The sequence below is a fragment of the Glycine max genome, chromosome 20, assembly GCF_000004515.6.
Source record: "Glycine max cultivar Williams 82 chromosome 20, Glycine_max_v4.0, whole genome shotgun sequence".
Lineage (NCBI taxonomy): Eukaryota > Viridiplantae > Streptophyta > Magnoliopsida > Fabales > Fabaceae > Glycine > Glycine max.
In genome coordinates this window covers 3,648,538-3,675,467 of record NC_038256.2, presented here as the reverse complement: position 1 = coordinate 3,675,467, position 26,930 = coordinate 3,648,538, and the positions used below count along the sequence as shown (strand labels likewise).

Sequence of the window (26,930 nt, the reverse complement as noted above, 5' to 3'; positions counted from 1 at the left end):
TATTCTTCAATCAAAATTTTAGTCTTACCTTGGTAAGCTGCAAAATAAAAGTTTGCATTAAGATCAACATGAGTTGTTAAATAACTGCAGTACCTTCAATGATGTTTTCTTTTGGATTGATTTGTTTTGATTATCAGATGTAGATAATTCGATACGACTTTATATTTAGATTTTTCTTATAAATCTCCATTTCATTGTGCACATTTAAATACTTAATCTATTGAGGTTCTTCTTACCTTGCAGGGATCAAACACCAATCTCATCAACATTACTTGGAAAAAGCTGATAAAGCAAGGAGGCAAAGACTATCATCCAGTTCTGCTTCTGCCAAATCAGGTTCATCACTATTCTGTTGAAGAGCAAACTTTTTTCTAGTAACACTTAATTAAAAGGCTTTAAATATGTTTGTTGGATGTCCTTTTCTCTCTAGTTTTATTCTATGGAATGGAGATCCATCTTCCTTTTTGCGTTGTCCCATAGTGGTAAATTAATTTTTTATTTGGGAAAACAAAATAGATATGATGTATAAGAAAATTTCCTTATATAATAAAATTGGGTAAGTATGATTTACCTGTTTGAAGCACAACAACTGGATAGGGAGACTTCTCATTGAAGCATATTATTCATTAATTTTAAGAGACACTTATAGTGGTTAGCAATGTTGAATTAATATTTAATTTTATAAGCTTTCTGCATCATACAAACTTTCAACAAGTGTAGATTTTGAGAATTTCATTCAACCATCAGTTATTAATTTGTGCAAAATTTTGATTTTCATGGTGTCAATGGATTCTAATCTATATCATCAATGCATGATTACTTCTGTTTTATTACAGGAAGTAGATAATTTGACCAGAGAAAAGATAGAAGATGAACTCAATGAACTTAAAGAAGCACACGCTGCATATGAGGGTGCATTTCTTTCCTTTTCTATTCTTATTTGTATTTATTGGCCAAATTTTGTCTCTTTTAAAAAAGGCATGGATATTTGGTCTACCTGCATCTAGAGTTTATCTAAATTAGTTTTTATTTAATTTGTACTTTCTTGTTCCTACCTGTTGTATTTCATTGGGAAGTTTGCCAGAGATGACAAAATAGGGATGGTTTGCTGTCGAATTGCTGATATAATTGTTGCTTGCCATTTTTTTGTTTTCTTGTTGCTGAGTTTTCGGATGAAGTGGATACACCATTGGATGTTCCTGCTAGGAAGAGGTTTGCAAAATACAGGGGACTCAAGTCCTTTAGGACTTCTTCATGGGATCCTAAAGTATGTGTCTTTTGAAGAACTCTTTATAGTAAATCATTGTCTCTAACCCTCCAAAACAAAAATCTGACATTTCTAAATATCAGGAATCTCTACCCCAAGATTATGCCAGAATTTTTTAATTCGATAATTTTAAAAGAACACAAAAACATGTTATTGCTAAAGCTTTAGAAGTGGATCATGAAAACCGGGAGGACTGTATTCCAGTTGGCTCATATGCTAGGTTGCATATCATGGGAGTGCCCAGTGCTATTGCTTCAAAGTTATCTTTGCTTGCAAAGACAATCCCAATTACAGCATGTGGCCTATTGAAACATGAGTCCAAAGTATCTGTCCTTCATTTCAGGTGATTTTGTGTTTTATCATTTTACTATTTTCATTCTGTGCCTAGTGCGCTTCTTATTATAAGTTGTGAACCATTCCAAAAGATGTGTCATGAACTGAAGTCACATGTGTTGTGTAGTGTGAAGAAGCATGAAGCATATGATGCACCCATCAAATCCAAGGAAGAGTTAATTTTCCATGTTGGGTTTCAGCAATTTGTTGGCTGGTACGGTATTTAATCTGGAAGACTTTTTGGCATATAATGGATCTCTTTAGGGAAAAATATTTGGTAATTGCAATTTTTTTTTTGCAGGCCAATTTTCTCTAGCGAGTTCATAAATACAGACAAGAACAAGATGGAGAGGTTTCTCCATGCTGGGCGTTTTTCAGTTGCTTCAATCTATGCACCAGTTTCCTTTCCTCCTCTTCCTATGATAATCCTAAAGAGAAATGGAGAGAATGCTACCCCTGTAGTGGCAGCTGTTGGCTCACTGAAAACTGTTGATGCAGATAGGATAATCCTTAAGCGAGTTATTTTGACAGGGTATGTTTATTATTGACATTTTATGGTCTTTTTAATTGACATCTTTCAAATACCATTTCTGGGAAGAAATTCTAGCATTTTATGATTGTTTATGAACATTGATGATTGAATTTATGTTTTGCTTATTTTAAGATTTTAAAATTGTGTTGCAGTTATCCCCAAAGAGTGTCGAAACGTAAAGCTTCTGTGAGACACATGTTTTATAATCCGGAGGATGTTAAATGGTTTGAGGTGAAAATACATTACCCATTGTCTGGATTCTTTAAATTATACTTGTTGGATGGTAGTGAAGTTTACATATAAAAAATTGTTTCCAATGTCACCCCTAATGAGATTTGTAATGTGGGTGGTGATTGCAGCCTGTTGAGCTTTTTTAAATAAATACAGCTAAAGATTCAAATCACATACAAAACACATTTGAATGCCTGGAAACAGAGTAAAAAAACAAACAAAACATTTGGCAAATACTAGTCTTTGAATGCCAAATCAAACGCAGCATTCAAAGATAGTTATTAGCAGATAACCGTCTTTGAATGTCAAATCAGAAGGAGGATTCAAAGACGGTTATTATCAAATAAACGTCTTTGAATGACAATGATTAGGAGAATTCAAAGACGGTTATTAGCGAATAACCGTCTTTGAATGTCAAATCAGAAGGAGAATTTAAAGACGGTTATTTTCTAATAACCGTCTTTGAATGTCAAATCAGATGGAGCATTCAAAGACAGTTATTTGCTAATAACCGCCTTTGAATGTCAAATCAGACACAACATTCAAAGACAATTATTAGCAAATAACCGTCTTTGAATGTCGAAGATGACGCAGCATTCAAAGACGGTTCCCAGCTAATAACCGTCTTTGAATGATTATAATTTTCAAAGATGATTATTAAAATAACCGTCGTAAAAAGCAATTTACTTTTAACGACATCATATACAACAACAGTTTGCAACCGTCGTTAAAAGCCCTTATTAACCATCGTAAAAAGCCCATATTCTAGTAGTGAGGCTTGATGCTCGTGTGCTTAGTGTGTGATGAGTCGTAAACATTGGCTTATAGATAAAAGGTAAAAGATAATCGTACCTTGTAGATAATGTGTGACGTTATAGATAATTAATTATTTGTCAATGGATAAGATATTCAAATACAATTGACTATAAGTAGGTTAGAGATAACCTATCTGTTGGGGAGTCCGACTGTTAAGGGTCAGGCGTCCGCTCTCCAAAACTAACGTGGAGGGTTGACATGTGTTTCTAAGTGTCAAATAGAATGTCACGTAAATTTTGTGAGTCCTAGACAGCAGATTCTCATTAAGTAATTTAAATTAGAAATTAAGTTTATCATTTAGGAAAATCATCAAATGTTATTTACTTCTAGTATGGAACTCGTCGTATGTGCCATACATTTAACTGGTTGATTAATTAAATACAAAGGTGATAAAGTAGTTATTTTTAATGGTTTTCCTTTTAAAACTTTTTTTTCCTTCTATGGCTATATGCAATTTACATTTCCTTTTTATTTTTAAATGATGAAAATTTAACTTTCTCATTTAAATAGGTTAAGAACAGTCATGGTATTAATTTTTTTAGTGAATACCAATGGTTGCAAACTGTGCTTTTCTATTTATTTATTTTTTGTCTAGGTATGCTAGCTGCCTTTAAGTGAACTAGCTGGGTAAGATGCACGGTCAACATTATTTTGTTTTGTTGTTATGGTAAATATATAAGAAATATCAATAAATATTATTAGAAATATTTAAGGGAATAAATTGTTAGAATTATATAAGATTTAGTATTTATATTAACAAAATTTTCTTATAGATATAGTTGACTCAAGTAAAATAAAATCTCAAGTAATTTCATACATAACTGAAAAGATAATAAATTAAAAAATTGATTTTATATATTGACTTAAAAAATTTATAAATATAAGTGTTGTGTATTTTAATTATTTTAATGTATGATATCAGAACAATAACAATTATTAAAAAAATAATAGTTGATAGAAATGGTTAGCAAATTTGTCTCACCAAGAGATGCAGTCCAAAAAGATTTAAAGTCAACAAAAAAAACTTGACTAGTGAAATGAAATAGAGTTGAAAAGTTTTCATTAAGATCACGGTTAATATTAACACAACAATGGAAATTTGAGTCACTTACGATCATTACATGTTCAATATAATAATTCAATTTTTCAATTTAGTCTCAGCATATCCAACTAATAATCCTGATATTAAGTTACTCTAATGTTCAAATTTATGAATCTGCTATAAACGTTGCAAGATTATAAATCCACAATTTTGGAGATAAGAGCCAAACAATTATAAGGGTAAATATCTACTTTTGTTTCTCAATGTGTAATTTACTGACAAATACGTCCTTAAAAGATGAAAATATAAAATTTAATTCATGAAAGTATAAAAAGTGCGACAAATATATCTTACCGTTAACTTTCATCCGTCACCGTTAATAAAAATAGTCTACGTGACACGGAGAGACAAATTTGTCACTGAAATGATTGTCAACGTAGATTGTCAACATAAGGCATATTTGTCATAATATTTTTTTTTTACTTTTCGTCTTTTCACTTCACTGACAATTGTGTCCCTGAGAGAGGAAAATGCAAAATTTAGTCCTGAAAATATAAAAAGTGCGTCAAATATATCCGGACGTTAATAATGAATTGTATAGGAGAGAAGCTAGGGAAAAAGGGATTAAAAAACAGTAAAATACAACTTAAGATTTGAACTATTATACTTTGATTATGTATCTATTTATTCATCTATCAAATTGTTAATTAGTTTTTTAATTAATCAATATAACTATTTATTTCACAAAATAAAATAAATTTCTTTAGTTTTATGATATAAAAAAATTTAGTTACCATTTAAAAAAAATGAAAGCCTTTTATTTCTTGAATTTTTTTCTTCAATTAATTATTAATCTTTATTACGTATTCTGTCATAGTATGCCAAATGGAATGCAAAGTCCTGCAACCCCTAAATCAGCGAGAAATATAACTCTATGTCCCAAAAGCAAAGAATAAACCTCTGTAATAGGTTTTTTTTTAAGTTAACATCTATATTAGTTTGAACATTATTTTATTTTTTATTTAAATTTATTTGGATTCTTTATTTGTTAGTAATTGTTTTCATTTCATTCATACCATGTATAATAAGTATTGTCTCGAGTAGAAGCACATAAAGTTTATCCAATGAATTCTTTCATATTTGAGGTATATATATACATTTTATTGATTAAGGAAAAAGACTTATAATTTCACTTTAGCTTTATCTAGTTTAAATTTTGTGAGACTCTTTTTTTTTTAAAAAAAAACTAGTTGATTAAATTCATTTTTTAAAATAAATAAATAAATAAATTTGGTCTCGTGATGGGTTGTCTTTTTTTTTACTCAAAACTCTTGACATGTTATTTTTAATCTAAATATAAGGGTTTTAAGTTGGAATTGAGATATGGAATAATTTTAAAGATTAAAAGTGAGAAATTTAGTAGAAATTTGATAAAATTATAAGATATAAGATAAAGTTTTTTTTCACAACAAAGATTAAGGTTTGACAAGAAAATTAAAATAATATATATATATATATATATATATATATATATATATATATTAAAAGGCAATTTAAGAAATATATTGTATAAGTACTAAACGAATAGGAGCAGTAAATTACAAACATATACTAATAATAATAATAATAATAATTAGTCGCAATCTATTATTAACGTTCGGATATATTTATCGCACTTTTTTATACTTTTGGAAACTAAATTTTACATTTTCATCTTTCAGGGACAAATGTGAGAAGACGAAAAGTCAAAGAATATTATGACAAATATACCCATATGTTGGTAATCCACATTGACAATCATTTCAGTGACAAATTTATCCCTTCGTGCCACGTAGGCTATTTTATTAACGGTAACAGACGGAAGTTAACGACCGGATATATTTGTCGCACTTTTTACACTTTCAGGGACTAAATTTTGTATTTTCATCTTTCAGAGACGTATTTATCAACGAATTACACATTGAGGGACAAAAGTGTCTATTTACCCCAATTATAATTAACGTTTGCATTTAGAAAGTATGATTGGTTATAAAAGAAAAAACATCAAAATAGAGAGTTGTATCTATAGAAAATTAAGCAATATGACCCCATGTAAAAACCTAACATCACAACACACTCAGAGATCCTAAAGCTTCCTTACATAGTTATTAGAGCCCATAACACAAAAAAAGTTCTGACTTTCCTGCTATTAATGCACAACATCCATCCCATGTCCTATAAAATATAAAGAAATAATTATACTTTGTGAGGATCCTTCAACACCACTAATATCAAAGTTGAGGGGCTTCCTTAATGCCAAAACTATACACACAAAATTCTTGGCTTGAGCAAGAACAGGACTCTCAGTCATGTACACTGTTCACACAACTAACCAAACTTATTGCCACCATGTTACAAAATAAGGAATGTGCACTTATAGTCACCATAAGAAGTTAAAGGAAATGATTTGATTTTTCATTTCATTCATTTAACTTGACCAAACAATGTTGATGAAATAATAAGGAATATGCTAACCATAAAAATAAAAATAAAACTTAAGTAACCACATAAAAAGAACCAATAATACATTAGTTATATTATGATACAACAGGTCAATTGCACAACTAAAATTAAAATAGAATACTCAAATATGACACACACACAACAAAATATAAGCTTAAGAAAATGCAAGTCTAATATCAAAATTTTGAACAAAACAAAAAATTAAAGGAAACTTATTGTATACAATAAAACATGGAGAATATATAATAACTAATGCAACAAACAAAATTTGCATATGAATATGTCTAGCTAGTTCTCACCATTGAGCTAATTGCAATAGAGATGCCAATAGAATGACTAACTTTGAATTCCCACTATAAAATAAGGACAAAATTCATCAGTATTTATTTCCATTACCCAGAAACTGATTGTAGCCATATTGCTACTCAGAGTTCCAGATAAATTAACACCATAATTGTAAGCAAGTGCTTGAATTTTGGTAGGTAAAACCTAGAGGAAAAAGGAGAACTTTAGTATGTGTCTATGGAGAATACTAATTAACTTTACATGCCACTTTTCTCAACCCTTTAAACATTTTCTTTTGTTCGGTTCAATACCTACAAATTAAATGCACCTTCAGCATTACCGACCTTCTGTTAAAAAAAAGTAACATGTATAAATCTAACAATATATATATATATATATATATATATATATATATATATATATATATATATATATATATATATATATAATTAGATTTATGCACATTACTTTTTTAGAGTTATTTCTTATTCTCACCAGTTAATTTCTTTAGATTTAATGGTTGTAATAAATAATAATCTTAATCATTAAATTTCAAGAAAATAAATAATAAAAATAAAAAATAACTCTAAAAAGAATTATTATTTGAGTAAGTGAATTCCTTCTCTCTCTTTATATATATATATATATATATATATATATATATATATATATATATATATTCAAAGAAAGAATGATATAAACACCGAGAATATATAGAAAATTTAAACAAAACAGAAAAGGAAACTAATTATAAATATAATAACCACAACAACACTCGAAACCTATACATGAGGGATAAGTCCTTCTAGTTCTCACCCCTAGTAATTTAATTACTAAGAAGCATATCAAAAGAGTTTGCAAAATTAATTTGTTACCCTGTCACTATCTCTGATAAGCATGTAACAAAACCATAATGATGAGCTGAGATTATGAGAACACCTTAAGTGAACAATAATTGCAATATAGATCTAGCCAGACATAATTCAATATATTGTCTTTATAAATAATTTCTAATAAACCAATGAAAAAGCGAATCTTCACGAAAACTTTGAGTCATAAATAATTTCATATATGTACAACGAATAATTGTATATATTGTGGTTACTGTCATTTTTTTCATTAGCATTCTCCATCATATTCAAAACATGATCATACTCTTGAACATCATCTTCATAAAGTACTTTTTCTTACTCTTTCAAAAGATTAATTTTTCAAAAGTGGGGACCTACCAGAGTCAGGGTCTGAAGTTTTTTTCACACCATAAGAGTTCGCAGCTCTATCCTCAAGTGAATGCAGCTAAACAAAAAAAAATCCTCCATGGGAAAAAAAACAACCATCGTTTCATATGGCACATTTGCATTTTTCCATTTTCTTGAGTTGTTAGCATCTGGCAATTCTAAACTGCTTTATCAAGTATTTATGTGGTTGCAATAAAAAGTTTTTAAAAAAATAGGAATGCGCATCAGGTGCAAATGGTATATTTTGTATCCCCAGAGTTTGATGAACTTGTAGCAAATTGAATAAATCAATCTTACCAATCTATATTTTTGTCATGGTTGTTGGAAGCCCACGTTGCATTCACATTCCACGTTCCTTTTTTTTATTTTATTATTTTGGAATATTTAGTTATTTTGAATCTGGTCCATTTTCCATCCACATTCAACCCATATCTTTACAAATATATTTGCAACCACCTTCAGTAACAAATCACGTACCCATCCTTTATCTCACGTACTGCTAACTTCTTATTTCACGTTCTGATAACAAGTTGAGAGCTCTGTGATGGACAAACTCTATAAATAGGATGGGGTGCTCTCAGTTTTGTATCACCAAACTCACTTCTCTATTCAGAAAAAATACACCATCTATTCAGAGTGAGTAAGGGTCTGGAAGAACAAAATTATCTTTCAGATTCGTGTGTGCGCCGCTTCCCGTTCAATTTGCAATGGTTGGAGGTACGCTCATAATATTTTTAATTTCCGCTGTTTGATCTAAATATGTCATTTAAATTGATTTGCAGGTTTAGATCAGTATATGTATATTTTTACATTTGGTATCAGAGCCTATTTGTACCTCTGTCTTGCTTATTGGGTCGTTCCTATTATGCGGAGTTTATTTTCTGAGTACATGGGTGTTATGTTTTAAGCCTCCTTAATTCAAAATAACATTAAAATTAGGAATGATATAAGTTTTCTAATTTTTCTATGATTTAAAACATATTTTTGGGTGTCTAAAATGCATATAATAATGTGAGTTTTTCGAAATTGAGGTAATAATTTATTATTATTATTATTATTATTATTTTTCTTACCCGCTAGAGGTTGAAGACGAAGTTTTGCGGGTTTTGTTTACTGTCTTCGTTTTTTAATTAATTAAAAGGAACGCGAAAACGTTTTGGGCTGGTTTCAAACCCTCGCCATGCAAGCATGAAAGGACTCCCTTTGCCGCTAAGCTACTGCAATTTAATTGTCTATTAGTTGCAGTTCATGTGTATTTATAACTTCTAAAGGATAAATCATTTATGCATAAACTGTTTAAAATTGTGTGTCTCTAAGTTATGTTGAACATGCAATATTATGTTAAATACTAGTATTAATTGGATTTAATCCTTTAAAGTTTATTACATGTTGAATGAATATACATGCAATGCTATTTTGAATTGGTATACATGTAATTTTTATGATTCAATATTGAGCACATTTGCATTATTAAGTATGTTTATGCAAGGATTATTTTTGAATGTTAAGTGATTAATATAATTTTATTAAATTAGAGAATAGCCACAACATCTTTAATTGAGTAAAATTATATGCTAAATTTATAATCACATTAGAAATATTAATTGTGATTAATCATATGTAATGTGATGAAATCTACCCACAAGAATTTTGTTATATTTGTATGATTAATTAGGATAAAATATTAAATTATATTTCTTAATTTACCCACAGGAATTAAGGAAAAGAACATGATTTAATAGTTTTATCATAAAATTGCATGATGAATCTAATTGAGTAGGACTTTAGCCCACAGGCAAGTTTTGTGTCACTAGATTCATATATTGAGACATGATTTGCATTGGCAAAACATGACATTTGTTTAGTCTCAAATTTTCTTAATGAGCATGTGTGTTTGTTTTCACAATCTATGAATATTTCTTGTGACCTTCCCATTTTGAAAGGTGATAATTATAAGGTTTGGAAGGAAAAAGTTCTCCTTCATTTGGGTTGGATGGATATTGACTATGCTATAAGGAAGGATGAGCCACTGGCTATTACTGAAACTAGCGAACCTGATGTTGTTGATCTTTATGAAAAGTGGGAGAGATCTAATCGTCTCTCCGTTATGTTCATAAAAACCAACATATCAGCTAGTATCCGGGGTTCAGTTGACCAGCATGATAAGGTCAGAGATCTGTTGAAAGCCATTGACGAACAGTTTACGACCTTTGAGAAGTCGCTTGCTAGCACACTCATTATGCAATTCTCTTCCATTAAGCTTACTGGAACGAGAGGTGTGCACGAACATATCATGCGCTTAAGGGACATAGTGGCTCAGTTGAAAACCCTGGAAGTTACCATGTCTGAATCCTTCCTGGTACATTTCATTTTGTGCACCCTACCTCAACAGTATACACCCTTCAAAATCTCCTACAACACACATAAGGATAAATGGTCTATTAATGAATTGATGACCATGTGTGTTCAAGAAGAGGAGAGATTGATAATGGAAGAGGGTGAGAAGGTAAATTTGACTACTTCTACTTCTGGAAAGGATAGGAAGAAGTCTGTGGGCACCAATAAAGGAAGGATTCCAACTCAACCAACAATTAAAAAGGAGTCAAAGTGTTTCTTCTGTAAAAAGAAAGGACACATGAAGAAGGACTGCCCCAAATTTAAAAGTTGGTTTGAGAAGAAAGGTACACCATTTACCTTCATTTGTTATGAATCTAATATGATTAATGTGAATCATAATACATGGTGGATTGACTCTGGTTCTACAATCCATGTTTCTAATACCTTGCAGGATATAGAAAACCTAAGGAAGCCAGTGGGAAGTGAGCAGTGCATCTACTCAGGGAGTAGGATGAGCTCGCATGTAGAGGCCATTGGAACGTGTGTCTTAGTTTTAAGTAGTGGCTTTAAATTACATTTGGAGAAAGTTTTTTATGTTCCTAGTTTCTGTAAAAACTTAATTTCTGTTTCTAAACTTGCACCTTTGGGATTTTATTTTAATTTTACAGACTTTGGTTTCAATTTACTAAATAAATCTGAAATTATTGGTTGTGGTCAATTGGTTGATGGTCTTTATTCGATTGAATTGAAAAACGACGCTACTTCTATGCACATTTCTGTTGTGTTAAAACGATGTATTGTGAATGAAGAATCCTCTATGTTGTGGCACCGGAGATTAGGACATATCTCTATTGAGATAATCAAGTGATTAGTAAATGAAGGAGTACTTAGTACTTTGGATTTTGCTGATTTTGAGACTTGTGTAGATTGCATTAAGGGTAAGCAAACTAACAAGTCTAAAAAGAGTGCAAAGAGGAGTTCTAATTTATTAGAAATCATACATACAGACATATGTTGTCCAGACATGGATGCAAATAGTCCAAAATACTTCATAACCTTTATAGATGATTATTCACGATATATGTATCTCTACTTACTTCATTTTAAGAATGAAGCTTTAGATGCCTTTCAAGTTTTTAAGGCTAAAGTTAAGAAACAATGTGAAAAACAAATTAAGATCGTGAGATCAGATAGAGGTGGGGAGTACTATGGTAGATACACAGAGGATGGACAAGGACCAGGTTCATTTGCGAAATTTCTTCAAGAACATGGGATTGTTGCCCAATACACTATGTCTGGTTCTCCGGATCAGAATGGTGTGGCAGAACGAAGAAATCGAACCTTATTAGACATGGTGAGAAGCATGATGAGTAATTTAAAGCTTCCTCAATTTTTGTGGATTGATGCTCTTAAGACGACTACGTTTATATTAAACCGAGTTCCAACCAAGGCTGTCTCAAAGACACCTTTTGAGTTATTCAAGGGTTGGAAACCAAGTTTGCAACATATACGCGTTTGGGGATGCCCGTCTGAAGTAAGAATTTATAATCCACAAGAGAAGAAACTAGACCCTAAGACTATTACTGGGTATTTCATTGGATATGATGAAAGGTCTAAAGGGTATAGGTTCTATTGTCCATCCCACAACACTAGGATTGTGGAAACAAGGAATGCAAAGTTTCTTGAAAATGACTTGATCAGTGGGAGTGATCAATTTAAGAACATTTCTTCTGAAAGGGATCACTATGAAGCTGAACCTTCTAGGACAAGTAATAGGTTGGTAGTCATTCCCACCCCTCAAGTTAAAATGGATGTTAGACAACCAGTGATTGAAGTTCCACAAGCTGTTGAAAGTGATCATGTAGATCAAGTTGTTTGTGAGGAACAACATGATGATATTGAACAAACTTGTGAAGAACCAGTTGAACAAGTTCCTCAGCAAGATGACCAAACAACATTAAGAAGATCTACTAGAATAAAAAAAACAGCAATTCCTAGTGATTATGTAGTGTACCTACAAGAATCAGACTACAACATTGGAGCCGAAAATGATCCTGAGACGTTTTCACAAGCCATGAGTTCTAAGGAATCAAATTTGTGGTATAATGCTATGAGGGATGAGATGGATTCTATGGCATCTAACCAAGTTTGGGATCTCGTTGAGTTGCCTGTTGGTGTAAAAGCCATCGGATGTAGATGGGTCTTCAAAACAAAGAAAGACTCAGAAGGCAACATTGAGAGACATAAGGCAAGACTTATTGCTAAAGGATTCACTCAAAGAGAAGGAATCGATTACAGAGAGACCTTTTCCCCTCTATCTAAGAAAGACTCTCTTCGAGTAATTTTGGCATTAGTAGCTCATTTTGATCTTGAGCTGCATCAAATGGATGTGAAAACGACATTCCTGAATAGTGATCTAGAAGAAGAGGTTTACATGAAACAACCTGAGGGATTCTTATCTAGTGTTGGTGAGCACTTAGTCTGCAAGCTTAATAAGTCCATCTATGGATTGAAACAAGCCTCCCGCCAATGGTATTTAAAATTTCATGAGGTCATTTCTTCATTTAGCTTTGAAGAGAATGTCATGGATCACTGTATATACCAGAAGGTCAGTGGGAGTAAGATTTGTTTCCTTGTATTATACGTAGATGATATTCTGCTTGCGACTAATGATAAGGGTATGCTATATGAGGTAAAACAATTTCTCTCAAAGAACTTTGATATGAAGGATATGGGAGAGGCATCTTATGTCATAGGCATAAAGATCCATAGAGAAAGATCTCGAGGCATTTTAGACTTGTCTCAAGAAACCTATATCAACAAAGTTTTAGAGAGATTTAATATGAAAGATTGTTCACCAAGTGTAGCTCCCATTGTGAAGGGTGACAAACTTGCTTTGAGTCAATGCCCCAAAAATGATTTTGAGCGGGAACACATGAAAAATATTCCATATGCTTCAGTAGTTGGAAGCCTTATGTATGCTCAGGTTTGCACTAGACCTGATATTGCATTCGCTGTTGGAGTCTTGGGAAGATATCAAAGTAATCCAGGTATTGACCACTGGAAAGCTGCAAAGAAAGTGATGAGATATCTTCAAGGAACAAAGGATTACATGCTCATGTACAGACAAACTGATTGTCTGGAAATGATTGGCTACTTTGACTCAGACTTTGCTGGTTGCGTTGATACGCAAATATCAACATCTGGTTATATTTTTATGTTAGCCAGTGGAGCTGTATCTTGGAGAAGTGCCAAGCAAACCTTGACTGCTACTTCCACTATGGAGGCTGAGTTCATTTCTTGTTTTGAGACTACCTCGCATGGTGTATGGTTGAAGAGTTTCATATCTGGCCTTAGAGTTGTGGACTCTATTTCTAGGCCATTAAAGTTGTATTGTGACAACTTTTCTGCGGTGTTTATGGCTAAAAATAACAAAAGTGGAAGTCGAAGTAAGCACATCGACATCAAGTACTTAGCCATAAGAGAACGTGTTAAAGAAAAGAAAGTGGTCATTGAACACGTCAACACTGAGTTAATGATTGCTGATCCTTTAACTAAAGGCATGCCACCAAAGAATTTTAAGGATCATGTAGTACGAATGGGACTTGGTTCCATGATGTAATTTCATTGTACGTACATTTGTTATTTTCAATGAAACTCTTATTCAATTAGATATTTTCTCATATGGTTTTGTGCACATATTTATTTATTTCGAGAAAAATCATTCGGTTTAGATATAGAATAAACATATGGTTTATTCATTAAGTTGAGAGCTAGTGTTGAGAGACTTGATATATTGTGGTACATGGAAGATACTACTCATCATCAGAGGACCTATCGCCATGACTCATATATTATGTTTCTTGTTATGGTTGATGTTGAGTTAAATGGACCAAGTGGGAGAATGTTGGAAGCCCACATTGCATTCACGTTCCACGTTCCTTTTTTTATTTTATTATTTTGGAACATTTAGTTATTTTGAATCTGGTCCATTTTTCATCCACATTCAACCCATATCTTTGCAAATATATTTGCAACCACCTTTAGTAACAAATCACGTACCCATCCTTTATCTCACGTACTGATAACTTCTTATCACGTTCTGATAACAAGTTGAGAGCTCTGTGATAGACAGACTCTATAAATAGGATAGGGTGCTCTCAGTTTTGTATCACCAAACTCACTTCTCTATTCAGAAAAAATACATCATCTATTCAGAGTGAGAAATGGTCTGGAAGAACAAAACTGTCTTTTAGGTTCGTGTGTGCGTCGCTTCCCGTTCAATTTGTAATGGCTGGAGGTACGCTCGTAATATTTTTAATTTCCGCTATTTAATCTAAATATGTCATTTAAATTGATTTACATGTTTAGATCAGTATATGTATATTTTTACATGGTTTCTTATATGTAGGAAGCTACCCTTTTGGTGCAAATTACTTCAATTTTTAGCAAAAGGTGGTGGCTAGAATGAACACAATCATTATCTGTATACACATTAAATTTTGGAAAACTATAAATGTAGCATATTACTCAATCAACCAAGCCATAGATTATTTGCAACCCATTTAATATAGATTAAAAAATAGATTATGGCTTCCTTGAGCCCTACTTAATATTTTAGTAAATTATAATTTTTGTCAACCTATAAATTTAAATTTGAAAAACAAAAAAATTCAAGCCATCTCAAAGGAAGATCAATGCTAAATTGTCATTATTAACCGTCAATTTTAAACAATGATTTTTATTAATTTTAAACTATTATAATCAATTAAAGAAAAAAAAAAAAACAAAACATACCACTCCCTCTCTATCTTTCATTCATGTTATATATAAGAGGAACCAACTTACTTGAAGAACTTAAAAAAGTCATTCTTCATCTCATCGCTTAAATTGATTATTTGATTTATTTAATTTTCTGTTGTAATTATTTATGAAAATTATTAATAAATTATTTCTTAAAATTTCTCATAAACATGGAAAATTAACTATGCTAATTTTGCACATGTTTTATTGTAATTAATGATTCATAAACTTAAATTAATTAAATCATTAAGTTAATTGATTATTCGTTAGATTAGCTTTTAGCAACAATTAAGTCCATATATTCTTAACAGATTAATCTATTTGTTTATATTTCTTTAATGTGATGAATAGTGTATATATGTGTGTGGGTGCCTTAGTCATTAAGGTTTTAACCAAACAATTAAACTATCCTAGTTAATATCTTGTTATTTTGATTTGAACATTTTACATAAATAATTTGAAGAAATAATTAATAGGTTAATTTGTTTTTACAATTTTTCCAAAAATAAAGAGAAAGTAGTAAATGGTGTTATTACATTAAAATGTAAACGGTTTATGAATATAACTATCGGAAAAAATCTAATAACTCAAATAATAAATTAAATAGACTGAATAAATTAATTTAAGTTAAAAAAATTAATTAAATGATTACATTAAAACACGTTAAATTTATATATATATATATATATATATATATATATATATATATATATATATATACTGATTTTTTGGAAAATTGGTAAAAAGTTAACATTTACTTAATTATTTTCGTTTTCATAAATAATTAAACAATTATATAAATCTAATAATTAATACTAATTATTTTTTTATAATGATACTAATTATTGTTATCCCTTCCAGTAATCAAATAATTTTACTTAAATAATTTTCCCCTCTCTAACAACATGGTTAGGAAGATGGTAGTTAATTTCATTTTTCAAAAGAGCGGTTGATTAAATTATTGGCTTAAATATTTTTTTTTTAGTTATTTTGTATATACGGGGTGATTGAAATAAGGAATAAAAAATTTTCAATATGAAATCAATTTTCACTATCATAATTTAATTTTTATCTTATATTTTAAAATATAATTTTTTGATGTTTAAAAACTGAAAAAATCGAGTTAATACAAAAACTTAAAAAACAGTATTTAAAATAAGAATTTTTTTTTTTATTTTTTTACCGACTACAAAGAGATTGTGAATTTCAAGAACAAAAAAATAACTTCAATTTTTGGAAGGATTACCATAAAATCAACTCAAATTTAAAAAACTAAAAATATATTTAAATCTAAATTATTAAACATTTAGAAAAGATATTAAAAATAAGTTGTTATGGGACACACATGGCATGGTTGTGGAGAGGAAGAGTGGAAACCAAAATGACTAGTATTGTTTAAATTATTATTTTGTGATCCAATCGCCCCTTCAGGATTCATTTGCAATCCACACGCCTCTACCTCTTCCTCTTTCCTCCTCCATCATCTCACCAAATTAACATCAGAGTAAGTACCAGCACAGTGATGGCAACGGCAACGAACCTAACCCTATGGGGAATCCTCTCCGAATCAAAACGCATAATCAACGCCCACTCTCGCCACTTCCTGGCCCTTTCCGTCATCTTCCTCCTCCCTCTCTCCTTCTCCCTCATCGTCTCCCCTTCCCTCTTCCCTCTCTTATACCCTCAACACTCCTCCCACGTCCACATCCTCCGACGCCAAACCCTACCCCAACCCCAAACCCTAACCCTAACCACTTCTCTCTCCTTATCCCTCCCCATCCCCTTCCTCCTCTTCTTCCTCTTCGTAGTCTTCTTCTCCTTATTCGCCCTCGCCTCCATCACCCACAGTGTCTTCCACGGCTTCTTCGGCCGCCCCGTAAAACTCCCGTCCGCGCTCCTCTCCGTCGCCACCTCCTTCCTGCCCCTCCTCGTCACCTCCTTCATCACCAACCTCATTCTTCTCTCTCTCTCACTCCCCGCCATCTTCCTCTTTTCCACCACCTCCTCCTCCTCGATCCTCGTTGCCATCTCCGCCGTCCTCGTCCTCCTCGCCATCGTCTACCTCCGCGTATCCTGGTCCCTCGCCTCCGTCGTCGCCGTCACCGAATCCACTTGCGGCGCCCTCCACCCCCTCCGCCGCAGCGCCTTCCTCACCAAAGGAATGAGAACCCTCGCCGCCTCCTGCTTCCTCTTCTTCGGCTCCCTGCAGACCATCCTCCTCTGGACCGCCTCCATGCTCGTCGTGGGCTCTGACGGCTGGGCCTGGAAAGACTGGGCTTTCGTCGTCCAGATCGTCCTCACATCCACGCTCCTCGTGCTCCTCATGCTCTACAACGCCGCCGCCGACACTGTCCTCTACATGTACTGCAAGGCCGTCCACGGCGAGCTCGCGCTCGAGATTGCGGAGGAGTTCGCCTGGCAGTACGTTTGCTTGCCGTTCGACGACGGCAAGGTCCCTCACGTTGTTTCCGTTGTCCGTGTTTAGTGTAGCTTGTTTTGGATTCCTTTGTTTTTTTGTAACGCAGTGTGCATAAGTGTAATCCATCCCAAACTTTTAGGTCAAGGGGATCTAGTCTAGCTCTTGATTGAGAAGTGTGCGTCAGTTATTGGAAAATCTCATATCATCTTTGATTCTCACTCAAAAAAAAATCTCAAGCTTTTAGTCGTGTAAATTTCTGGACTAATTAATAATTAACTGTTACATTGTTAATTGGAGTGTGGAACTTGTACATGCCAAATGTGTATATTGTGGTGGTTTTTTTGCTTGTTATTTTTTTAGTTGAAGCTTGAAATTGATGGCAGTTATTATTAGGTTACAAAATTTGGGTGAATGGTCTGTTTTGAGATGGATGTTAGAATGATTGTTTGGATGGTTTTGTTTCAAAAATGGGTGAAAAAACTGATTTGAATTGGATCGTTGTAATTAAACTTAAATCGAATTAATTTTTTTTTAATTAGTTCAAGAAGAAAGGAATACACTATTTTATAAAACTAATCCAATTAATTAAATTGTTGTTAGAAAGTCAGTTCGGTCAATCAAATTAATTTTTATTTAAATATTTTTATTTGAAAAAATACTTCAAAAACTAGTTGGAAACAAATTTGACTTTTAGAATCAAGTTAAAACTAATTCAGAACTAATTTTTTAAAATTAATTTAATCTTGAACCAATTTCTAAATTACAAATCAGGTTGAATATATTTTTTTTTTTTTACCGAACTAGTACACCCCTAACCAAGACATATAACTTTATTGCTATGTCTGGCTTTCCCTTGGGATTTAGTGAATAATAGTGGAGGCATATTGAGAAATGTTTCATGCATAACAAAAGTAGCAAAATGAGATTTCTCCTTTAATTTTTATTGGGTTTATTTATTAGATGCGTGAATATGAAAATGATGAGCGAGGAATATTAAAAAAAAAAGTGAGATAAAGATAATTGTAATTGATTTCACGGATATTATCAATTTCTCTTTTATGTTGAAACTAGCGCGGATAGACAGGTACTGTTGTGGTTGTTTGTATTCGTTTTTAATTCTTTGAAATTAGATTTGTTACGTACGTAGTTGGTACCATTTTTTTTAATCATTGTTGTGGGAAGTTGAAATAAAATAATGGAGTGGTTTGTGTCTCTGTGATGATAATTAAAGATTAAAAAAATCTAAGAAAAGGAGAGATCAGATGATGATATCCTCTTTATTATTCCTATACTAGATTATAGGTAATGAAACCAGTGACAGATTTTTTCTTTGTTCTCAAACCAGTGACAGATCCTTTTTGAAAGAGGCTCTTTTAAGTTTGCTTGTTGCTTAAATTTACGAAAGATCTCCCTCGACTTAATTTATATAAGCATGATCTTAATTCTGAATATGCTTTTATTTGTGTAGCTTATAGGCGAGCTCTCTTTAAAAGAGTTTTTTTCCTTTCTTTTACCGCATTTTTTTTTTGTAGAAATTGATTCTAAACTCTCCTATAATTTCCATGTAACTTTTGTTCTTTGCTTCTCTTGATTAAAAATTCAACCTTTTATCAGAGCTGAAAATTCAACCTTTGCTTCTCTTGATGTTATAATACTATTTCAATGATATATACATATTTTCATTTACAATAGTAAATATCCTTTTATTAACATATCCTAATATTTCTTTTATTAAAACCTTTAAATTCACTTTACCAAAATCAATTTTATCAAGGACTATCCAAAATAAATTCACAATGCACACCGTAATACACACTAAACAGTAGTTATTAGTTTCAGCCATTTTACTTTATTTAAATCTGCAAACAATTCCCATTTCGGTTAGAATTTCTTACCATATGTCCTTAAAGTCATTCGAGAGTCGAGACATACAGCGGAATTCATTGGAGAAGAATATGAATTGAAGAGCTGTTAAATTAGCAAATTGTAAACCACTCAGTCCATTCAAACAGTAGTTTTAATAGAAACTATACATCAAGATACAACCTAAGGTCTAAGAATAACATTTTGGAGGTAGAGAGAATAGTTCTCTTCCCAAATCAGGCACTTCTATTAAATAAAAATAACACGGTCTTTACCAATCCATCCAAGACTTAACAAGTTGAAGTGTTCCGTCCGGGTCTGTACCAAAAGATTCAAACAATCCACTTCCAAAAATGGATAAAACTTACAAACTCACCACACTAGTCGCCCACTTAGTATCATGCGGGAACTTAAACAACAGCAAACTATACTATTTGGGCTCTCACTTAATGTCAAAGGATCTCATAAACTCCATCAAACACGTCATTTACCAATATAACCCCTTTGACAAGTTTAGATGCATGTCAAAATGAGTAAAATTGAACAAATTCAACCTGCTTGTGGTTGTGGATAAAGACAAACAACATTGTGTTTTGTGACCCGACAACAGTTTGGTGGAACAAAGATGGACATCCAAAAATATTGATGGTTCGTAGAAGGAAACATATAGGAATTACTTATTTGTACAAAAACAAGGAAACCGATCCTATACATATAAGTCATCCCTCTACACTTCCTTCTGCTACCCCCAATATTCTCTGGTGTATGTCATTGTTCCACCAAACTGTTGAGTCACAAAATGCACCATCACTTATGCTTTTGTCAGCAAGCACAAGCCGCTGAGTTTGTCAGTTTTATCCATTTTTAGAGAAGTCTGCCATTTGGATCTTCAGGTACGACCTGAACACATCAAACTTGTCAAACGGCTTGGATGCATAAAGGGTGTGTTCAATGACCTTCCAGTTTATAAGATCCTTTGACCTTGAGTAGGTCCAAACAGTATTTTTTGTTTAAGTTCCCACATGATATACATGCTCGAGCCTACCTCCAACGCCCAAAATTTGCAAGCATCATATTAAATTGTTCAAGTACCTCTAGCTCACAACTCAAAGAATGAACAATTCCCATGAAATAGTTAGAAAGATAGTTATCTAATTGACACCCAAGTTAAGTTTTTCAAAACTTTCTACTATCTATAACCAACACTGGTTGATGAAAGAGACATTTTAAAAGCCTTGTCATCCTGATCAGCTCTGAAAAGAAGATTAGTCCAATTTGTAGATCTCTGAACAATCCTACTTGGGTCAACCCGGTCACTGTCTTCTCCGCCAGAAGCCTCATATCCATCACTAGTTGAACTTGACAGCGGAATTTCCTTCAGAGTTGCAGCACCAGCAGCTGAAGGACCTGCAAGCTGTCTTGCCTTTTCAGCACTTGATGAAGACACCCCAAAAGGGTGGATATCAGGAGAGTCTAAACTACTTTCAGGAGATGAAGGAACAATCCCAGCTGAGCTTGACATTGCTTGACTTGTTTGAAATGTGCTGCACGCTTCAATAGGGAGAGGAGCCAACCTAGACATCCCACTCAAGGCTTTATCAGTATTACTAGACGAAACTTTTGTCAGGGACTCCATAGACAAGTCAGCAGGATGATGAACCCGCTTACTTGCTCGTTTCTTATTGCCCTCAATCCTGGGAACCATTCTTCGGCCACTGCTACCAAAACTGTTTTCCAGTTCTAAACTGATAGCCTCACCATGTCTTGTTACAGGCTGCAGAACTTTGGATTTTTTTCTTGCTTCTGAAGCTGCCTTAGAAATTTCTTCTGCATTTAAGCGTGCCAATGTCCAAGGACTAATTTTGACAGTTCCAGGATTCTTTTTCTTTAATGGATCTTCTCTCGTTGTCTTCTTTCCCAGTGAACTTACAGAACCTGTTTCTGGGGGCACAACATCAAACTGCAAGGATAACACCCCAAATGCCCCCAAAAGGAGATGGAAAAAATGAAACAGGTGGAGCTCAATAAGTAAACAAAAGAACATAAAAAAAAATAGTACTTGCAATCTAGAAGCAACTAAACAACATAGCAGAATAGCATTCATTTAAAAGGAGTAGAGTAAAATGACCTAGCATGATATACACACTGCCAAAAACCATCCAGCAAGGCTACAATAACTTCCAAAGTTGATATGCGACACTATTCTTGATATGTTTAGTCAGTTAATGGTACATAACATGTTTTTCATTGCATATTAAGTTTTCTTTCCTCTCCACAATAATCACAAACAAATCAATTACTTTGTGTTCTTTTTGTAACTTCTTTAAGTCATCGCGATCTTGTTTTTCTCAGCAGCATGCTTTGATAAAATAAAAGATGTGTATTCAGATGCAATTATGCAAGAAGTTCAAATCAACACCATCACTTTTGCAGGAAAGGCACAATACCTACAGGTATTTTAAGCAGACAAAACTCCAAACATAAAATACAAAAACAAAGAACATTAATATATAAAGCAATTTTAAATTGAAAATATGTTACCTGATCTTCAAGCAGCAGACGTGGGGGTGTGCACCATGCACCTCGGTGTAAAGTAGTAAAGGAGCTTGCACTACTCAATCCAGTAAATGAGCTAACAGTTGACATCTGGGGACTTTGCTGACCTCCATTTCCTAGCTGCTCCTGCTCTTGCTCCCTCATTGCTATGATGTAATCATATGTGCTGAGTCCCTGAGTGAATCAGCAATAACTAAAACAATTAACACATATGATTGTAGCTAGATAATATAATAATATAATGTAGTAATATTTAGCACTAAAAATGTCATTGTCATCAACTGAGAATTAATACATAAACTTGCATTTTGCCCCAAGGAAGACGTTTTATTGCCTACTAGGATCTAAAAGGTGAGAGACTTGTCAATCTTGTCTATATAAGGTGTGTAGACTACTAAACCATCAACAACTAATGCATTATCGGTGTAAATGTAAGAAATGACAGGAATTATGTAATTATTTAGTGCTTGATTTTTTGTCAGAAAAGAGCCTAACAATTGTTTGGCCAAACTGAAAAAAAACACATGCATCAACATTTTTTCCCTTGGAATGTGGACAATGGCTTCTGAACAGGTAACTAAAAATAACCTCAATGTAATGTAAAATGATGATGTGTCAATTGTTAATTGGTTTAGTTTACTCTACACAACTTGCATAACATTGTCTAAACAAGAACTTCTCTTAAAGGGTACATACGCAACCATCAAAATACATACAACTACCCATCATGTATATTCCTTTTGCTTTTTTTTCCTACATGAAGACTAAAATCATACTTGAATAGAAGCTGGCCTATTTATGAATAACAATTTAAGATGTTCCTTAAAATGAAAAGAAGTATTAAGCAGATAATCAACATACGAAACAACAGTCAACCTTACCTTTTTAATGAGGAGGATATGAAAGAAGAAAAGCTGAACAACCGGTAAGGTAGCAATCATAGCCAGAATGGTGCAGATAGACTGAAAATTTTCACACGTGAATATAAGAATAGCTGCATCCGGAAATAACCTCAATGGTTTTCATCAAACAAAAAAGAGCAAAAATAAGTTGATTTTTCAGAACAATAAAAAAGTAGCCATTATTAAGGAAATATAATTATCAAATAATATGTGCACGTGCATAAGAAGCAGGGGAAGCAGAATGCTCACCACCACAATAACAAAGGGAACCATAGAGAAACTGGTTCCCAACTTGGAGGAGATATCCACAGAAAATTGCTTCCTTTTGACAAAACAGCAGATAAGCACAAGTATCCCAGTCAGCCATTGAAGAATAAACTGCAATCTCAAAGGCAAAAAAATCATTTATGGACCTGACATTAGTTAGTCATAATGAAAATAATTAGGAAAAAAAATCATACTTATGATGCTCTATAAGATATGGCATGTTGCAACAATTACTGAGACAGGTTTGGGACGGTTTAAAGAGAAAAAGGAAAGAGTTGACAATTTATAGGGAGACAAGTAGCATCAGAAACAGATGAAAGAGTTTTTTTGGCAATAGAGGGTGATTTCCAAATGCTGGTGATATAGAGAGAATCATATTTTTCAATTCTTACATAGTAGAACTTACTAACTATAGTTACAGTAGGTTCATCCATGTGAATGAGCACGTCATAGGTGGAAAATATTGCTTACCAAGAGCATAGCAGCAACCATGAGGGTGAAAAATTGTCGATAGTTCTTTTTCCCTATACAGTTGTTAAGCCACTGCAAAACCCAGGAAGCAACATGCCTTCAGAACATAGGTCAGGTGAAAAGCAAAGGAATAAGAAGTATATACTCAATTTACTCATACTCGACAATGATGGTCAAAGTGATCTACACACTTGTCGCAGACTCTACAGTGCTTGCTGTACTTGAAAACCTACAACATTAACAATATTATTCAGTGATAAAAACTTACTTTACCATATAAGCATTGCAGAGTAAACATGAGTTTGTAACAGTAGGTAATTGTGAAGTTCTGCAAGCACTGATGCTGAGGCAAAATTATCTTTCCACCTCCACATGTCTTATTAAGGAATGAACTCAAACAGTAATTTCAAAGGGACATTACATTTCTAGTTCAAAAACTTCTACACACCTCGACTTCACACAGGCTGCAATAGAACATGCCATCTTCAATTGTTTGTTTATCAGATGATTTCTCGGTTGAACTAGAGCAGCTGCAGATATATGCACACGGAGAAGAAACCAAGAGGACACAGGATGAACAAGACGACAATGTACTCTTCTCTACTGAATTTGAAGCATCTTTCGAAGTTCCTTTTGTTCCCAATGCCTCTTTATCCACAGATTTAGCTCCAACTATTGAAGCATTTACTTCATGCATTGATGAACTTGATTCTTCACCTAATTTAGAATTCTTTAGTTCAGCAAGCTTTTTACTGTCTGGGATTTTAAGATACTTTTTTGACTTAAAAACCCCTGGATCTCCTGGATCTGCTGCAGCACACCATATGTACAGTCCAAAGACACTAATAATCTGCCAAAATGGGAAATATCACTAAACAATGTCTTTCACAGGAAAATAACAGTCCTAGCCTTAGGGGAGTCATAATAGAAAGGGTGGTCAAAATAGCTAACAGAAGGGGAAAAAAATATCAAAAGATATAAGGTGCATATCAGTATATCACTACATTAAAAACAAATCCCAAACGCACAATACAGCACCTGAACAAAAATCTAGAGTACTTTCGAAGCAAACATCTACGTGTAAGTTTGTCACACTTATCCTCCTTAATAACATTTTATAGAATACAAAATTCACAACTCCAACCTATGAATTATTTGATATCATCTTGATGATCGTGCATATCAGATTTAAAGATCAACTGAACATAGGCGTGTGATGTCATAATTAACAATTACTTATATTTCGAAAAACATACCAACGATATAATAAAATTGATTGATGAAATATCAAAGAAATTTTAAATTAAATGAAAATTTTAACTTGGCTTGAATTTCATATTCCTAACATATAATTTATGCCCGAGGTACAAACAAATAGATCCATCAATACAGTTCTAAGAAAAGAGTAAAATTTCAAACAAGTGGTAATTAATTATCAAAAGAATTTAAACAAAAAAAATGAAATCTTTGAAATTGTAGTTCACACATGTCTTGTGATAGCTATATGTCAGAAATTCTTAAAATGGATGTAAGAAGTGGAAGAGGGAAAGAGACTAAAGAGGTCACAACAAGCAACCAAATGGACCTTATCAGATACAGAGACAGCTTCATAGAACCCTTCATTGAACTACACAACAATCCAAACAGAATGGTACATTATATAATGGGAATTGAGAAGGAATCATGAACTGGAAACAAAACTCAGATTCACAAAAAAGAAATCAAACTCATGAATCTGAAAGCAAAAAATAATATTAAAAGAAAGAAAGAAATCAAAGAACGCACTCCTCCCACAGACCAACTTAGAAAGCAGCAAATGAGTATATTATAAAAGAAAAATAGAGAAAGCAGAAAAATTTGAAGATTGGTTACCAGTGGTGAGTAAAGGCCAATAACAATGTACTGATACATCTTCTCTCCAACAAAAGGAGCAAAGAACACATAGAAGGCAAACCCCAGAGCCAGAAACACAGCAGCAGCCACCACCTTCAAAAAGATTTTCCAAAATGAAAAAACAAAACAACAACAAAATAAAAAACAAAAACTTGTGCTCAAAAAAAGAATCAAAATTTGCAACTACCTGAAGAGGATGGTAAGGTAACTGCCACCCATGTTTCCTCATGCTTTTTGACTTTGAAGTTGAATTCAAGACCTTTTAAGTAGTACACAGCACCAAAAAGCACAACAAAAGCATAGAACACAGAACTAGATAGAACAACCAGGGACAATTACTTTTGCTTTTTTTCCCCCCAACATTTTCACCTCTTTATGTTTTATTTATTTTAAAATGCAAAATCAGACATTTTTAGTCAAGGACAAAGAAACAGAGGGAAGAGGCCAATGGCCATGACATGTTGGTTGAAGCAGATAGAAAGAGATGTAAGAGAGAGAGAGAGAAGATAATAGTGGTGGTGGGTGTGAACAGTGAAGGAATGCTTATTTGGTCTTTGTCTGGTTTCAAAGAATGTTAAAGTGAAGAAGGGAAGTGGTAAAGGTATGGTCTTTTTTGGATTTTGGTGTGACTTCTTTGTTGGTTGGTTGGTTGTAAAAACACCTTTTTTTTACTTCTTCATCAGAGATCTGTGACCATGGCTTTCTCATCCATGCCCCATAATAATTACCACACACACACATACCCTTTTTACTTTTTTTTTTATTATTTTTGAATTTTTGGGTTCTCTCAATCTCTCTCTATGTATATATATCTTCTGCCACCTGCTGCTCACTGCTGTGAGCGGCCGTTTCCTTTTTGAATTGGCAAATCATGTGTCACATTACACTGCAACCAATTCTTGTTTGCTTATGCTTTTGTAACAAACTTTGTCTTAAAGCCCCTCTCTCTTAACTTTAATTTTTTTTATGATTAATCTTAACTTTAAACTTTAATCTTTAACAATAATAATATGATTAATTTTTTTTATCAATAAAAATTAAAAACAATTATAAAAAATTTACAAAACCTACACAGTTTAATCAATTGATCTATATCACTTTGGTGGCTAACTAGTATCTTTAGAATATTAATTAAAAATTTAAAAGAAAAAAATTTATTGTAAAATCTTATTA

At 32.8% G+C, this 26,930-nt stretch overlaps 2 protein-coding genes and 1 non-coding gene across 3 annotated transcripts; 1 reads left to right on the top strand and 2 right to left on the bottom strand.

Annotated features, from left to right (window-relative positions):
* The first annotated feature begins 16,722 nt into the window (after nucleotides 1-16,722).
* LOC100791310 (uncharacterized) lies at nucleotides 16,723-18,096 on the top strand. Its single transcript, XM_003556668.5, has one exon. It carries the CDS (start codon nucleotides 16,909-16,911, stop codon nucleotides 17,869-17,871), a length of 963 nt encoding a protein of 320 aa, XP_003556716.4. The 5' UTR covers nucleotides 16,723-16,908; the 3' UTR covers nucleotides 17,872-18,096.
* A 1,685-nt stretch (nucleotides 18,097-19,781) lies between these two features.
* Nucleotides 19,782-26,534, bottom strand: LOC121174263 (probable protein S-acyltransferase 22). Its single transcript, XM_041013145.1, has 9 exons — nucleotides 25,945-26,534; nucleotides 25,737-25,850; nucleotides 24,313-24,714; nucleotides 24,025-24,093; nucleotides 23,865-23,936; nucleotides 23,376-23,504; nucleotides 23,106-23,186; nucleotides 22,210-22,398; nucleotides 19,782-21,628 (listed from the first exon to the last, which is right to left on the bottom strand). Exons 1-9 carry the CDS (start codon nucleotides 25,984-25,986, stop codon nucleotides 20,858-20,860), a joined length of 1,869 nt encoding a protein of 622 aa, XP_040869079.1. The 5' UTR covers nucleotides 25,987-26,534; the 3' UTR covers nucleotides 19,782-20,857.
* Nucleotides 20,318-20,413, bottom strand: MIR9748 (microRNA MIR9748). Its single transcript, NR_126792.1, has one exon. It is a non-coding gene; the product is annotated as a microRNA MIR9748 (primary transcript).
* Nucleotides 26,535-26,930: the final 396 nt, after the last annotated feature.

Coding starts and splice junctions, on each gene's coding strand:
- LOC100791310 (XM_003556668.5), top strand. CDS start 16,909: ATGGCAACGGCAACGAACCTAACCCTATGGGGAATCCTCTCCGAATCA.
- LOC121174263 (XM_041013145.1), bottom strand. CDS start 25,986: ATGAGGAAACATGGGTGGCAGTTACCTTACCATCCTCTTCAG. Junction 24,715..25,736: donor TTGGCCTTTACTCACCACTG/GTAACCAATCTT, acceptor CCATTTTGGCAG/ATTATTAGTGTCTTTGGACT. Junction 23,937..24,024: donor ACTTTGACCATCATTGTCGA/GTATGAGTAAAT, acceptor TGGGTTTTGCAG/TGGCTTAACAACTGTATAGG.